Raw genomic sequence first — 13,989 nt, 5'->3', positions numbered from 1 at the left:
GTGGAGGAGGCATATAAGGAGAAGAAGTAGGTGCTTGGTGCCAGGGTTACTGTGGAGCTACATAAATCCAAGGGTGGCACGAACAAGTGGGTTCATTTTTTTTGCACATTTGCTAAACATCAGGTACCTAAGATTTTTCTTTACGCCAGTCACTTTCTGCGAAGCGCGAGGCTAAAGGCGATGGCGTTGTGAGGAGCACCAACAAGCGCTTAACCTTGTGAGGGTTGATACGTCCATTTTGCATCATGTTTTCCTACTGATATTTACAATGTTTTTTATCATTATTACACTTTGTGATGCAATTCTAATGCCTTTCTCTCTGAAATTGTAAGATTTACATGAAGAGGGAGATTGCCGGCAGCTTGAATTCTGGACCTGAAAAAGCCACAACAGATATACCTATTCTACAGAGCTTGAATGACATGAAATTTTACGGAGAACTTTTATGAAATATATAAAAAATACTAGAGCAAAGAAGTACCAGAGGGGGCCCACCAGCTGCCCACAAGGCAACAGGGCGCGACCACCCCCTTGGGCACACTCTGATGCCTTGTGGGGCCCACAGCTGGCCTCTGGCTCCCATCTTCTGCTATATGAGGGGTTTTGACCTAGAAAAAAATAAGGGGGGACTTTCGGGATGAAGCGCCGCTGTCTCGAGGCGGAACCTGGGTAAGAGCACTTTTGCTCCCCAGCGGAGGATACTTCCCTCCGGGAGGGGGAAATCAAAGCCATCGACATCACCAACGATCTTCTAATCATGCGAGGATCAATCTTCATCAACATCTTCACCAACACCGTCTCATCTCAAACCCTAGTTCATCTCTTGTATTCAATCTTTGTCTCAAAACCTCAGATTGGTACCTGTGGGTTGCTAATAGTGTTGATTACATCTCGTAGTTGATGCTAGTTGGTTTATTTGGTGGAAGATTATAAGTTCAAATCCTTAATGATATTCAATACCCCTCTAATTTTGAACATGAATATGATTTATATATGAGTAGTTACTTCTGTTCTTGAGGACACGGGAGAAGTCTTGTTATAAGTAATCATGTGAATTTGGTATTCGTTCTATTTTTTATGATATGTATGTTGTTGCTTCCTTTAGTGTTGTCATGTAAACGTCGACTATATGACATTTAATCATACTTTGGCCTAAGGGAATGCATTGTGGAGTAATAAGTAGATGATAGGTTGCTAGAGTGATAGAAGTTTAAACCCTAGTTTATATGTTATTCTGTAACATGCTTATTTGGATTCATATGTTTCATACTATAGCTAGATTTATCTTAATTCTTCTTTCGTAGTTGTGGATGCTTGCGAGAGGGGGTAATCATTAGTGGGAGGCTTGTTCAAGTAAGAACAGCACCCAAGTATCGGTCCACCCACATACCAAATTATCAAACTAACGAACGTGAATCAAATAAACAAGATGAAAGTAAATAGATGATAATTCCCATGTGTCCCCGAGAACGCTTTGCTTATTATAAAAGAACGTTCCGGCTTGTCATTTGCTATAAAAATGATTGGTACACCTTGCTGCACCTTTGTTGCTATTGCTACATGTTACTTGTTACGAATTGCCTTACTATCAAACTATCTGTTACCGCTATTTTCAGTGCTTGCAGAGAATACCTTACTGAAAACTGCTTATCATTTCCTTTTGCTCCTCGTTGGGTTCGACACTCTTACTTATCGAAAGGACTATGATTGATCCTCTATACTTATGAATCATCAAGGGCGAGTTGAGGATGAGGGAAGCCGACGATAGCCGGCGGGCTGAAACTTGACAAGTGCGGGTGGGGAGGGAGGTGCCAGAGTTGTTGCGGATCGGGGGAGGATGGACCTTAATTAGCTGGATGGTCATGGCGGTGGGAGAGGTTGAGAGGAGCGCAGTGTGCCAAGGCATATGGGGAGCGCTGCCAACCTCTGGTGCTGATGCCAAGAGGATGGGATGAAGCAGGCCAACCGTTTCACGGGAGGAAGAAGAAGGTTAGGTTGAAGATGAACAATGCTCTATTTCTGGCCATTGGATCGTAATCTAGTGATCCTCAGAAAAGTGATGGTGCAAAAAAAAGGTTTTCAAATGCCAGAGTGATAGGCGCTCCATTTTTTTTCCTAGCAACTAGCCTAAAAAAATTCAGCCACACCATCCTAACAGTATACCCTGGTGGCTTCGAATACGACGGTCAGAAAGCGTTAAACTCCTAGTGAAAGCACGTTGATCTCAGTCTACCCTTGGTAACGATTAGGGTTGAGAGAGCCTCTCGGCAACGTGTACCACTTTGCCGAGTGTATGCTCTCGGCAAGGACATGGTGGAACAGCTATCGTGAAGTCACTTTATTTTGTCGAGACACACAGTTTGGCTCTCGGCAAACGGTTTGCTGAGTACCCGGCGGTTGGTTCTCGGCAAAGTTCAGTTTGACTGAGAGGTGTACACCGGGCGGTCTTTGCCGAGAACAATTCTCAGTAAAGGTTTTGCCGAGTGTAATTGGGCCTTTGCCGAGTGTTGCTGGCACTCTAGCGTAGGGTGTAATTGAGAGTGAGGGCGAGAAATGTGGATGGTTACATGAAATTATATAAAATTCTTAACAATTGTGCATTAGAGGGTCCTTTTTTCCCATGGACATATATTTCCATATACTGTATCTACTATATAATAAAGACTGCATGATAGAGTGAAGTCCCATCTCCCTGCCTAACTCCTGTCTGTGGAAGGAGAGAGAGAGAGAGAGAGAGAAAGAGTTGATAGCAGGAGTACTTCAGCAACATGTACACAAACACATGCAATTAAAGAGGTGATCTTTTCAATCAAGCAGCTAAGCAAGCATGTATCCCATTAATTGTGTCCATGAGATTGGCAGGGGGAGACTAGTCACATGATCCCATCTTTAAAAACCACCAAAACAAACAAACAAAGCCTTGATAAAAGCTGCCCATCCAATGAGTATATGAGACACATTCCCCCTTCAAAGAAAGGGAGTCACACCCACGCACCGATGCAGCAAGCACAAAAGCAAGCAAAGAGATATAGACAAAGCCCTTTTTTTCACCCTCACTCCCTCCCTCCTCCCCTCCCATCCCTAGCTATATATGATCCCCTCATGCCCCAAGCCTTTCTACAACACAAGCACAATGCACCTTCACCTTTCCACCCCATAAAGCCTCCGTTGGCACCCCTATCCCACTAAGGAGCAAAAAGAGAAGAGGGAAAGGAGGCAAGCCAAAGGCCGAGGCCAAGGCGAGGCGACGTAGCCGGTTGTGTGCAAGGGTACGTGCGTAGCTAGTAAGGTTAGCCCTTAAAAGAAGAAGAAGGAGAAAGCCCCCAACACTTATGGCACTGGTCAAGAGCCACCACCAAATGTTGGCCTCCTCCTCCACCTCCTCGTCCTCCCCCTCCTCCCAGCAGCAGCCACCGCCGCCGCCGCCGCCGCTGGCGCCGCCTCCCCCGGCCACCGACCAGCCCTCCCCCGCCAAGCGCAAGAGGCGCCCTCCCGGCACGCCAGGTACGTACGTGGATCATAACGTTGTATGTGGATCGATCAGCATGCACTTGGTTAGTGCGCCGTGGATTCACTGGCTGGCACTTACGTACGTGCATATGTGCATTTGGTACATTATTATCTAGACCCTGATGCGGAGGTGGTGGCGCTAACGCCGAGGACGCTGCTGGAGTCGGACCGGTACGTGTGCGAGATCTGCGGGCAGGGGTTCCAGCGGGAGCAGAACCTCCAGATGCACCGGCGGCGGCACAAGGTTCCCTGGCGGCTGGTGAAGCGGGCTCCGGCGCCGTCGGCGGGGGAGGACGGCGGCGCGGGCACGGCGGGAGGGGCCGGTGCGACGACGGTGCCGCGGAAGCGCGTGTTCGTGTGCCCCGAGCCGAGCTGCCTGCACCACGACCCGGCCCACGCGCTGGGCGACCTGGTGGGGATCAAGAAGCACTTCCGGCGCAAGCACGGCGGGCGGCGGCAGTGGGTCTGCGCCCGCTGCGCCAAGGGCTACGCCGTCCAGTCCGACTACAAGGCCCACCTCAAGACCTGCGGCACCCGCGGCCACTCCTGCGACTGCGGCCGCGTCTTCTCCCGGTACGTACCATCGACGCCGCTACCGGCCACCGTTGTTTATGCCTCATGCATCAGATCATGCACCGGTTCGGGACGTACGTCGATCGTACTTCTCTCACGAGAACGAACTAGAGTTATCATACACCTGAACACGAAAGGGCTTGATTATATAGCATGTCTTTGTGGGAGAAGTAGAGCCATGGAGATCGGTCGATCCATGGGTGGGTGGAGATAAGACAAAAGCTTTCGTGTTAGTTCAGAATTTTAACGAGTTTCCACTCGGTCATCAAATCAAAAGAAAGATTAAAGATATACAACTACAAGTGTAGCCAGCCGACATGAATTAACTAGAGTTTGATCGATCCATAGTTTAGCAAGCTAGCTAGCTGACCACAATTTTTAGTAGCTACTAAGTGGAGTTTTTTCGTACGGACGCGGACTGGGACCTGAAACTGATGGCATATATCCAGGTCGAGTGGGTTCCATAGTATCCATGTGTCCATGGAAGAAAAAAGGCGAGAAATTAAAAAAAAACTAGGATGCTGGCGTATGATCATTTCGGTGGCGGATCGCGGTAGGACCGAAAATTCCAACGGGAAAGCGACCGCACATCGACCAAAAACTGTCTCCTCAGTCCTCAAAGAGAACAGTGCTAGGCGCTAGCTTATAGCTCCCGTAAACTCAACTCAAAGAAGCACCTAACCGTCCTAATTATGTTACCACTCGCTTAATACTGTTGCTGCATGGGTGTGCGAGATTATGCAAACGACATAAGTAGAATATTACAGTAGGTATTATTAGCAGTCACAAGGTTATTCATGCATGTAATGGGTTACTAGCTGCATGGTTAATTAACCCCGCAAAAATTAGAAAGGTTAACCAGTCGCATGCATGCACTGGCTAGCTAATGGCACAATACCTTGTCAGATAGTTTTAGAAAATCTAAAGGCATCTCATATCTAATACTACTCCCTCCGCATACAAATATAAGACGCTTTGAATATAGACTACATACAAACTGCAACGAGTGAACAAACATAGTACATAATTTCTTTATACACATCTGAATGAAAAAAATAAGTAGAGCATCTTATATTTGTCAACGGAGGGAGTAATTATCGAAAAACAGTAGTCTCTAAGGAAAAATAAAATATACCATATGCACAGTTTAGATAAATTGTCATGTCGAAATATGACACTTCCTTGAAATGCTTTCACAATATCATTTTATTAAAAAAAAGTCCATTAACATTACCCACTATATGAATAATATCAGTCAAAGATGGTGACTCTGGATAGCGAGTGGAAGCCCTAGATGTCACGTATCGTTGAACAGAGGAACCACTGTGCATACGGGTAGCGATCCATGCAGCAGGGGAGCTGGCCACAGCAGCGAGCACTAGGCAGGCTAGCTAGTAGTTAGCCAGGTAGAGACAAGCTGCCCCGTTCCTCGGACCCCGCCTGATCCACCAAAGTACAAGGGAGCGCGCGCGCGCCACTCTCGATCGCTCGTCTCGCTCGCCACACGGTCGGACACGGGCGCCAGGACAGGAGCCCATGTGCATGCTCTAGCCGCATAAAAAACAACGGCACTGGGCTACCTACACTTTAATAATTGGCACTTGGCAGTCACACTCTTGTCAGTTGTCACCGACCGGGTAAGATAGATGTAACGGCCGGGCGGGCACCCATGCACGTTAATCTCCTCTCCCGGAGCTATAAACTTTTTTACATTTTTTGAAGAAAATTTTGGGCTTTTAGAGGAACGAGCTGTATATTGCGTGCAGCTCGATCAAGAGTCGTGTTCAAGCTAGTTCATGGCGTGGCCCCTTTGGTGTGCCGTGGCTGGCTGGCTCCATGTGGCAGTGCAGTGTTCACTGCACAGTGCACGCACATCGACCTCGATGGGTCGATCGCACCGCCATTTGGTCCCGGCCAGAACTGAAGTGATCGATGCATCTCGGAGGGGCCGTCGGTACACGTTTCCACCAGACCGCCACCAGTATCTTGTTGGACCGATTGGATGGCACCCGTCGATCTATCCATCTCCTTGTCCGTCTGGTCGATCGGTACATGCCGTGTGGTCGCTTTCGCTCCACGCAAACGCCGAAATGCCGTATGGGCGCCATCGACCGACCGATCGCGCGGCAGGGCGGGCAATCATGCATGCATACGACGCACCTAACGTCACGAATCATGGCACGAACTCACGTACGTACTCGATCTCCCGCGACATATATACACGCGTACGATGCCCGTGACGGCGACGGGGCAGATTATGGGCGTGTCGTGTTGGTTAGTGCTGAGTGCTAATGATCTGCTCGTGTTGCAGGGTGGAGAGCTTCATCGAGCACCAGGACGCGTGCAACTCCGGCCGGATGCGCGGCGAGGCGGGGGACGTGCCGTCGGCGCTCCCGGTGCTCCGGCCTGTCGTTATCAGGCATCCGGCTCCGGGGGTGCCGTCGACGCCGCCGCCGGAGCTCCAGCTCCTCCCGGTAGCTACCAAGGCGCCGGTGAACGCCACGCCCGCCGTATTCTCCGCCTCCCACGAGCCCCACGCGACGACGAAGCTGGAGCTCTCCATCGGCCCAGTCGCGTCCTCGGACGGCGTGTCCGGCGCCGACGACGGGAGGGAAGAGATGATGCGTGCCATGCAGGAGAAGGCCGCCGCGGACGCCGAGCGGGCGCGGGCGCGGGAAGAGGCCGCGGCGGCGGAGCGCGCGCTGGAGGAGGCGCGGCGCGCGCGGCAGCGGGCCCGGGGCGAGCTGGAGAAGGCGTGCGCGCTGCGTGACCATGCCGCGCGGCTGCTGGCGCATGTCACGTGCCACGCGTGCCGCCAGCGCTCGTTCGGCATGGTGCCCATGGGCGTCGCCGCCGGCGGTGACGGCGGCCACGGCGGCTCGGCGGTGGCCTGCGAGGCCCTGAGGAGAGGAGCAGGGTTAGGACTCTAGGGGCGGCGCGCGGCGTCCATGCATGCATGTACAACTCTCACGTTGGCGCGTCGATCGTACGTACGTATACGTGCACGTAGGAGTACGTACCTAAGGCCCGTGATGTCGTAGCGACGAAGGAGTGCGTTTATATGCATGAACTTTTGCTGTTCAGTACAGTTTACGAATTAATCGACGGACTTCTAAGAAATTTGACAACAATGCTTTTGAAAACTTCGACCGCGTGGCCGCATGCAGCTTTGTCTCCTCGTTGCTCAGCTGCATGCTGCATCCGGGTGTTTTGGCGCCCATCTCGCCTTTCTTTCCCGCCTCTGGCGTTCCGATCGGCACGGTGTCCTCGGAGCATCTACGGCCGGACTTGCAACCCCAGTGAAAGCGCCCGGGCGTGTGCACGGATGGACACGATTTAAAAAAATGCATTCCACATCTGAATATCTGAAATTAAAAACCTCAAATTCATATTATATTCCTACCATTGCGTGGCAGCGGTATCCATAAGAAAAATAAAAAATATTAAGGCTAGAGAACCGGAACAAAGCATTAACATATTGTGAATATATAAACTTCTCATATTACAGTCATCTTCGAAGAGTATCCCAACTAATGTCACTTTGGGGCCTACGGATCAGAACAATAACAAGTGCATACAACTAACAGATACAATCAATAACTCAAATATATTTATGAAAAAAATAGATGATTCAAATCTGAAATCATGACACTCGAGCCCCAGTGACAAGCATTAAGCATAGCAAAGTCATAGCAACACCAATCTCAGAAAACAGTGGATACTAGGGATCAAACCCTAACAAATTGACTCGATTATATGACAAATCTTATCCAACTCCACCGTCCAGCAAGCCCATAAAAAAATTACTCACTCCCGGTGGTGAGCATCATGAAATTGATGATGAACAAGGATTGGTGATGATAATGACGACGAATCCCTCTCTCCGGAGCCCCGAGCGGACTCCAGATCACCCCTCCCGATGAAGAACAGGAGGTGGCGGCTGCGCTGTATCATAAAACGTGATGAGACTTCTCTTATTTTTCTCTCGAAGAAACGGAATTTATAGTGCTGGAATTAGGGCCAGTGGCGCCACATGGGCCCCACAAGGTAACAGGGCAGCCCCGGGGGTGTTTGCGCCATGTTTCCTTGTGGGCAACAAGTGGCCCCCTCCAATGGATCTTCGTTCCAGTATCTTATATATATTCCATAAAAAATGAACAAAATGTTTCGTCAAAATCCGTGAACTTATATTTCTGCACAAAAATAACATCATGGTGGTTCTGTTTAAAACATTGTCAGTCCGGATTAGTTTCATTCAAATCATCCAAATTAGAGTCTAAAACAAGAGCAAAAGTGTTTGGAAAAGGAGATACGACAGAGACGTATCAGCACCCAAGTTCTTGCAACAACACATGACATCTTTGACCTACTACAATCATAGTTAGAACATATGTTTCGCTCAATCTAAATGAACATACTACTAGTTGAATGTATACACACAAGTTTTTGCAATTCACCACCCGCTGTTTCCCTTCCGGCGCTTCCAGCCACTCGAAGATCCCTCGTGTTTGTTCTTACGAGAGAGGAGTCGTTCCCACAATCTTGTCCTTAATGATTAGGATCCTACGGTACAACTCGTAGCTAATGTACCAATCTTTTGCTGCATACTCGAGGTGCAACGGGGAAAGCGGCTTCCACTCCTACTACTGGTGCTTGTCCCTTGGGAATGATTTCTTCATGTTCTTGTACGAAGGGTCGATGATGACCGCTGAAGGTCACCCATGGAGTCCCTTTCTTCATCAACTTTGATACACAATTGCTCTTGGATGTCGACATGATGTTCGTCTAGAACCGTTTTCCATGCATGGGAAAACATGATCTTGTTGCCCCTCATGTCCATGCTAGCGAAAGTTATCGATTTGCGTTGTAGGAATTGATCCAACGGTTGGCACCACTTGGACCCGCAGTAGTGGTACACGAGGATATGCTCACGCATTGCGAGTTACACGATGGTGACCCCTTGTCGTTTGTAACTGCTCGAATGGGTGTACTCGAGGTCGAATCCAACGAACTTTTTCCTCTCCTCCTGGAGACATTGCTCGTATTGGCGATGACTCGCTCCACAGTCCTAGGCTCGCTGGTGTACACCACCTCCAGCACGGGTGTGCCATGGGTAGTGATGTGGTGGGTCTTCGTTGTTAGTTTCTTGTTGTCCATGGCTGTAGGGAGGCGGTGGGGGGTTGTGGAGGACGAGGAATGGCTGAGGAAGAAGATGCAAATGGATGTGGTAAAAGAATGCGGTCGTCAATTTCTCATGCAAAAAAGGTAATCGACCAGAGCAGTTTCGACGTTGCCCCACGGTTCGAGGACGCACGGGAATCAGACGTCTGTTCGAGCAATTTTTTATGTTTTTTAGTTGAAGGAATTAGGCGGGTTCGAGCAATATATTTTGTACCGAGCTGACATTGCATGCTCGACGTGCCTGCATTGTGCGTGGTCTTGATATGGCACACTCCACTTGCTTTGTTTTAAAGGATATATCAAATTATGATGTGACAACTGGCACTCCGAACTTTAATTTCTAACCGGGCATGACACTTTACACGATGCGCTTGCTTTATTCAAGATACCCACACAAATAAAACATATGTGCACTGCAAACCAATTGGCATCACCTTAGATATGCAATGAAGATCCCAACACATGAACATTTACCCATCAATAGTAAATAACAAAAATAAAATGTCAAATGCACATACTTTTGTGAACATTCACCTATGGAGGAACGTTTCCGCCTGCTCGTGGTAGAAGCTCGGAGTATGACGTGACAACCAGCCATAAGCACTACAATGTGTCAACAGTACACTTCACATGATAAACGAACAAAATGATTGTGCATTTCGAACCTCTTGGGTTCACCTTGAATATGTGAGGAACATGGTACCACATGAACACATATTGCCATGATAAAAATTATAGAAGCAAACAAAATGTCAAATGCAGATAGTTTTATCAGCAATCAACTATGGCGGATATATGATACCATGCATAGCTAAGGTTGTCTGCACACCGAAAGCCCATAGTGTGATGTAAACAATGAATAGTACTTAAAAAATTCACATCACTAAGTGCTTTGAATCATGCTTGCGAAGTATGTAGCGTGTTTGGAGTCATGCTCTCTCAAATCCTTCTAACAGTGGCATCTTGTTGTGTGCAAAGTATAATCTGAAATTGTGATGTGACAACCGGCACCGTGAGCTTGAATTTGAAACCAGCCATGACACACTCACATGTGGAATGTGCTTTCTTCAAGTGACATGCATGAACAAAATGACTGTGTGTTGCAAACCTAAATAAACTAGCGATGAACACGATAATACATGAACACATTACGAAGCAAAGCATAACCAACATTTATGCGAGAAACAAGGCGTCACATGAACGGTGGTCTATTTTTCATATGAAAGTGGTCACGACTATTTGTGAAGGTGCCGCAAGTTTACAGAAAGTTGTTCTCGCATAATATGAAGGAAGAATAATCTGAAACTGAACAAAGCTCAGTTTTATCCTTGCCTCCCATACTAAACGTTCCCTCAAATTTTGTAACACCCTCGATGCGACTATAACTCCCACGTGTCGAGGCACGACTTAGAGACATAATCGCATTGAAGGCATATGTCGCAAGTAAGGTAATCTTTACAACATCCCATGTAATATAATAATAAAGGGGAGATAACATAGTTGGCTTACACTCACCACGTCAATCAAGGTACATAAATAACATTACATCATCCAAACACTCATGGCCCGACTACGGCGCCAAAATAAAAGATAACCCAACATGCGACACGGTCCCGATCACCCCCAACTGGGCACCACTACTAATCATCGAGAAAGGAAACATAGTAACGCTGAGAGTCTTCGTCGAACTCCCACTTGAGCTCAAACGCGTCTCCTGGAGCAGAATCATCAGGCCCTGCATCTGGTGTAATAGTAATCTGTGAGCCACAGGGACTCAGCAATCTCGCACCCTCGCGATCAAGACTATTTAAGCTTATAGGTATGGCAAGGTAAATATGAGTGGAGCTGCAGCAAGCGACTAGCAAGTATGGTGGCTAGCTTATACGCAAAAGAGAGCGAGAAGAGGAGGCAAAGCGCGAGCGAGAAACTAAAGAGCAACCTGCGCAAACATTACTCCAACACCGTGTCCACTTCCCAGACTCCGCCGAGAAGAGGCCATCACAGTAACACACTTAGTTGATTCATTTTAATTAAGTTAAGGTTCAAGTTATCTACAACCGGACATTAACAAATTCCCATCTGCCCATAACCGCGGGCACGACTTTCGAAAGTTCAATCCTTGCAGGGGAGTCCCAACTTAGCCCATGACAAGCTCTCACGGTCAACGAAGGAATAGACCTCCTCCCAAGACGTTCCGATCAGACTCGGTATCTCGGTTCTTCAAGACAATTCGACAGGTTAAAACAAGACCAGCAACACCGCCCGAATGTGCCGGCAAATCCCGATAGGAGCTGCACATATATTTTTCTCAGGGCACACTCAGATTGTCCAAACTTCCGGTAGGCCAGCCCAGAGTTGCCCCTGGTAGCCACCGTCGGCTGACGGTTTGGACCAACACTCAGAGGACCACTGGCTCAGGGGGGGGGGGTTAAAATAATGATGACCCTTGAGTCTGCAGAACCCAAGGGAAAAAAGGGCTAGGTGGAAAATGGTAAAACCAAGGTTGGGCATTGCTGGAAAAGCTTTAATCAAGGCGAACTACCAAGGGGTTCCCATTATAACCCAACCGCGTAAGGAACGCAAAATCCGGGAACATAACACCGATATGACAGAAACTAGGGTGGCAAGAGTGGAACAAAACACTAGGCGAGAGGCCGAGCCTTTCACCCTTTACCAAGTATATAGATGCATTAAGATAACATAGCAATATAATGATATTCCAACAAATAAATAAATGTTCCAACAAGGAACGACCTTCAATCTTCACCTGCAACTAGCAACGCTATAAGAGGGGCTGAGCAAAGCGGTAACATAGCCAATCAACGGTTTGCTAGGACAAGGTGGGTTAGAGGTTTGACATGGCAATTTGGGAGGCTTGAAAGCAAGTGGTAGGCATCATAGCAATGGCATAGCAAAAGAGCGAGCAAACTAGCATAGTAAAGATAGTAGTGATTTCGAGGGTATGATCATCTTGCCTGCACAGTTGTCAGAGTTGACTGGATCCTCGAAAGCAAACTCAACGGGCTCCTCGTTAGCGAACTCGTCTCCCGGATCTACCCAAACAAGAAAAACAAGCAACAAGGACACAATCAACCACGTGCAAGGATCAAGCAATATGATGCAAAGATGATATGCTATGCGGGATGCGATGCGGGATGCAAAATGCAAGATATGACAGGAAATGCATGAACCTGGCCTCAACATGGAAATCCAAGTGTGCCACTGGGAAGATGAGATGAAATCGCTTGAAAACGATATAAAGAACGCCGGAATCGGAGTTACGGTTTGGAAATGGCAAGCGATTCAAATATGGCCACGTTCTGCGATTTACAGCAAGTACTCATCTAAATGCAATGAAATAAACATGCTACAGCACCCAAACATGACAACAAAATACATGGCAGGGATGCATTCAAGATGCTTAACAAAAGTCTAGCACTGAGCTACGGCCAATTCATCCATTAACAGGTTCAAACAAGCATGGCAAAAATACATATGGTAAACAGATCTCAGACTTAGTGAAATTAACACTTGTCTGTAATTTCAGATCAGATAGCACTCTTCGGAGCAACAAAACTACATGCTACAGGAACTGAACATGACAAAGTAAAGCATATCATGGAGCTACTCAACGAGATTAACAAAAGTCCCTTAGTGACCTTGAGCCAAAAGGGATCAGAAAATACAATTGCTAGCATGTGAACATAGCAAAAACATAATCAGTTTTCAGACTTAGTGAAAACTGGAACATGCTGAAAACAGATATCAAGTAGGCATGTTTACGAGCTCGATGCACTCACTACGGTGCAAGTCATGGCAAGACAAGCATACACCCATCAAGAATACAAAAAATGAAAGCTAGACATGGCAAAAACAATAGCATAGCATGCACGGATCAACTATAACATCATCGGCAAAATCACTAACAAGTAGATAATCTGCCCAGATTCACGAAGTAGCAAAAATAGAGCTCGATTGACTCAAGCTAGGGTGATCCATAATTGCAAACAAATACAAGGATGGATAGAGCACTACAAGATTAACAAAACATCCTTACTGATCATCCTCAAAAGAGGCACGGATCACTCGGAAACAACATGAATATATGGCAACATGAGCTAAACAGATCAAGGACTAAGTGGAATTGCTAAGTCCCTGAAAACAGAATTAGCAAGTGCACCACCTTGCAACCTTGCACTAGTCACCTCACACATCACAAAAATACATGGGTTGCACCTCTGGAAAGATGACAAAACCCTTAACAAAATATATGTAGAGCACCAGGGCATATCATGCACACATTAATCATGGCAAAAATGACAAAAACCTAAACGGATTAGCAGATCTGACAAATATCTCAAGTAGCCCTCTTCTAACAGCATTTCGGGCATCAAGATGAGCTCAAAAGAAAAAGATGCAATGGAATGAAATGATGTGCTCTCTGAGATGAACATTTTGATATGATATATGCATGAATCGGAGCTACAGATGCAAAGTTACGGGGTCATGAACATGTGCACTTGTACTGAAATTTCTGGGACTTAGACGAATTTGACCTAGGGTTTTTTGGATCTAGATCTCACGCACGGAAATCGAGGCGGTCGGAGCACTGTAGACCAGCGGCAGGGATGACGTCGGAGGAGGTCGCCGGAGTGGCCGGACGACGAGGAGGCGGGGACGACGGTGGCGTCGCTCGGCGGTGGCCGCGGCGGGGTCGGGCGGCGG

At 47.6% G+C, this 13,989-nt stretch overlaps 1 protein-coding gene across 1 annotated transcript; it reads left to right on the top strand.

Moving 5' to 3' along the window:
- Positions 1-3,134: 3,134 nt before the first annotated feature.
- LOC119285058 (protein indeterminate-domain 16-like) lies at positions 3,135-7,222 on the top strand. Its single transcript, XM_037564261.1, has 3 exons — positions 3,135-3,504; positions 3,627-4,083; positions 6,395-7,222. Exons 1-3 carry the CDS (start codon positions 3,333-3,335, stop codon positions 7,011-7,013), a joined length of 1,248 nt encoding a protein of 415 aa, XP_037420158.1. The 5' UTR covers positions 3,135-3,332; the 3' UTR covers positions 7,014-7,222.
- Positions 7,223-13,989: the final 6,767 nt, after the last annotated feature.

The sequence above is a fragment of the Triticum dicoccoides genome, chromosome 4A, assembly GCF_002162155.2.
Source record: "Triticum dicoccoides isolate Atlit2015 ecotype Zavitan chromosome 4A, WEW_v2.0, whole genome shotgun sequence".
NCBI classification, from domain to species: domain Eukaryota; kingdom Viridiplantae; phylum Streptophyta; class Magnoliopsida; order Poales; family Poaceae; genus Triticum; species Triticum dicoccoides.
This window is presented reverse-complemented; position numbering and strand designations above follow the sequence as displayed.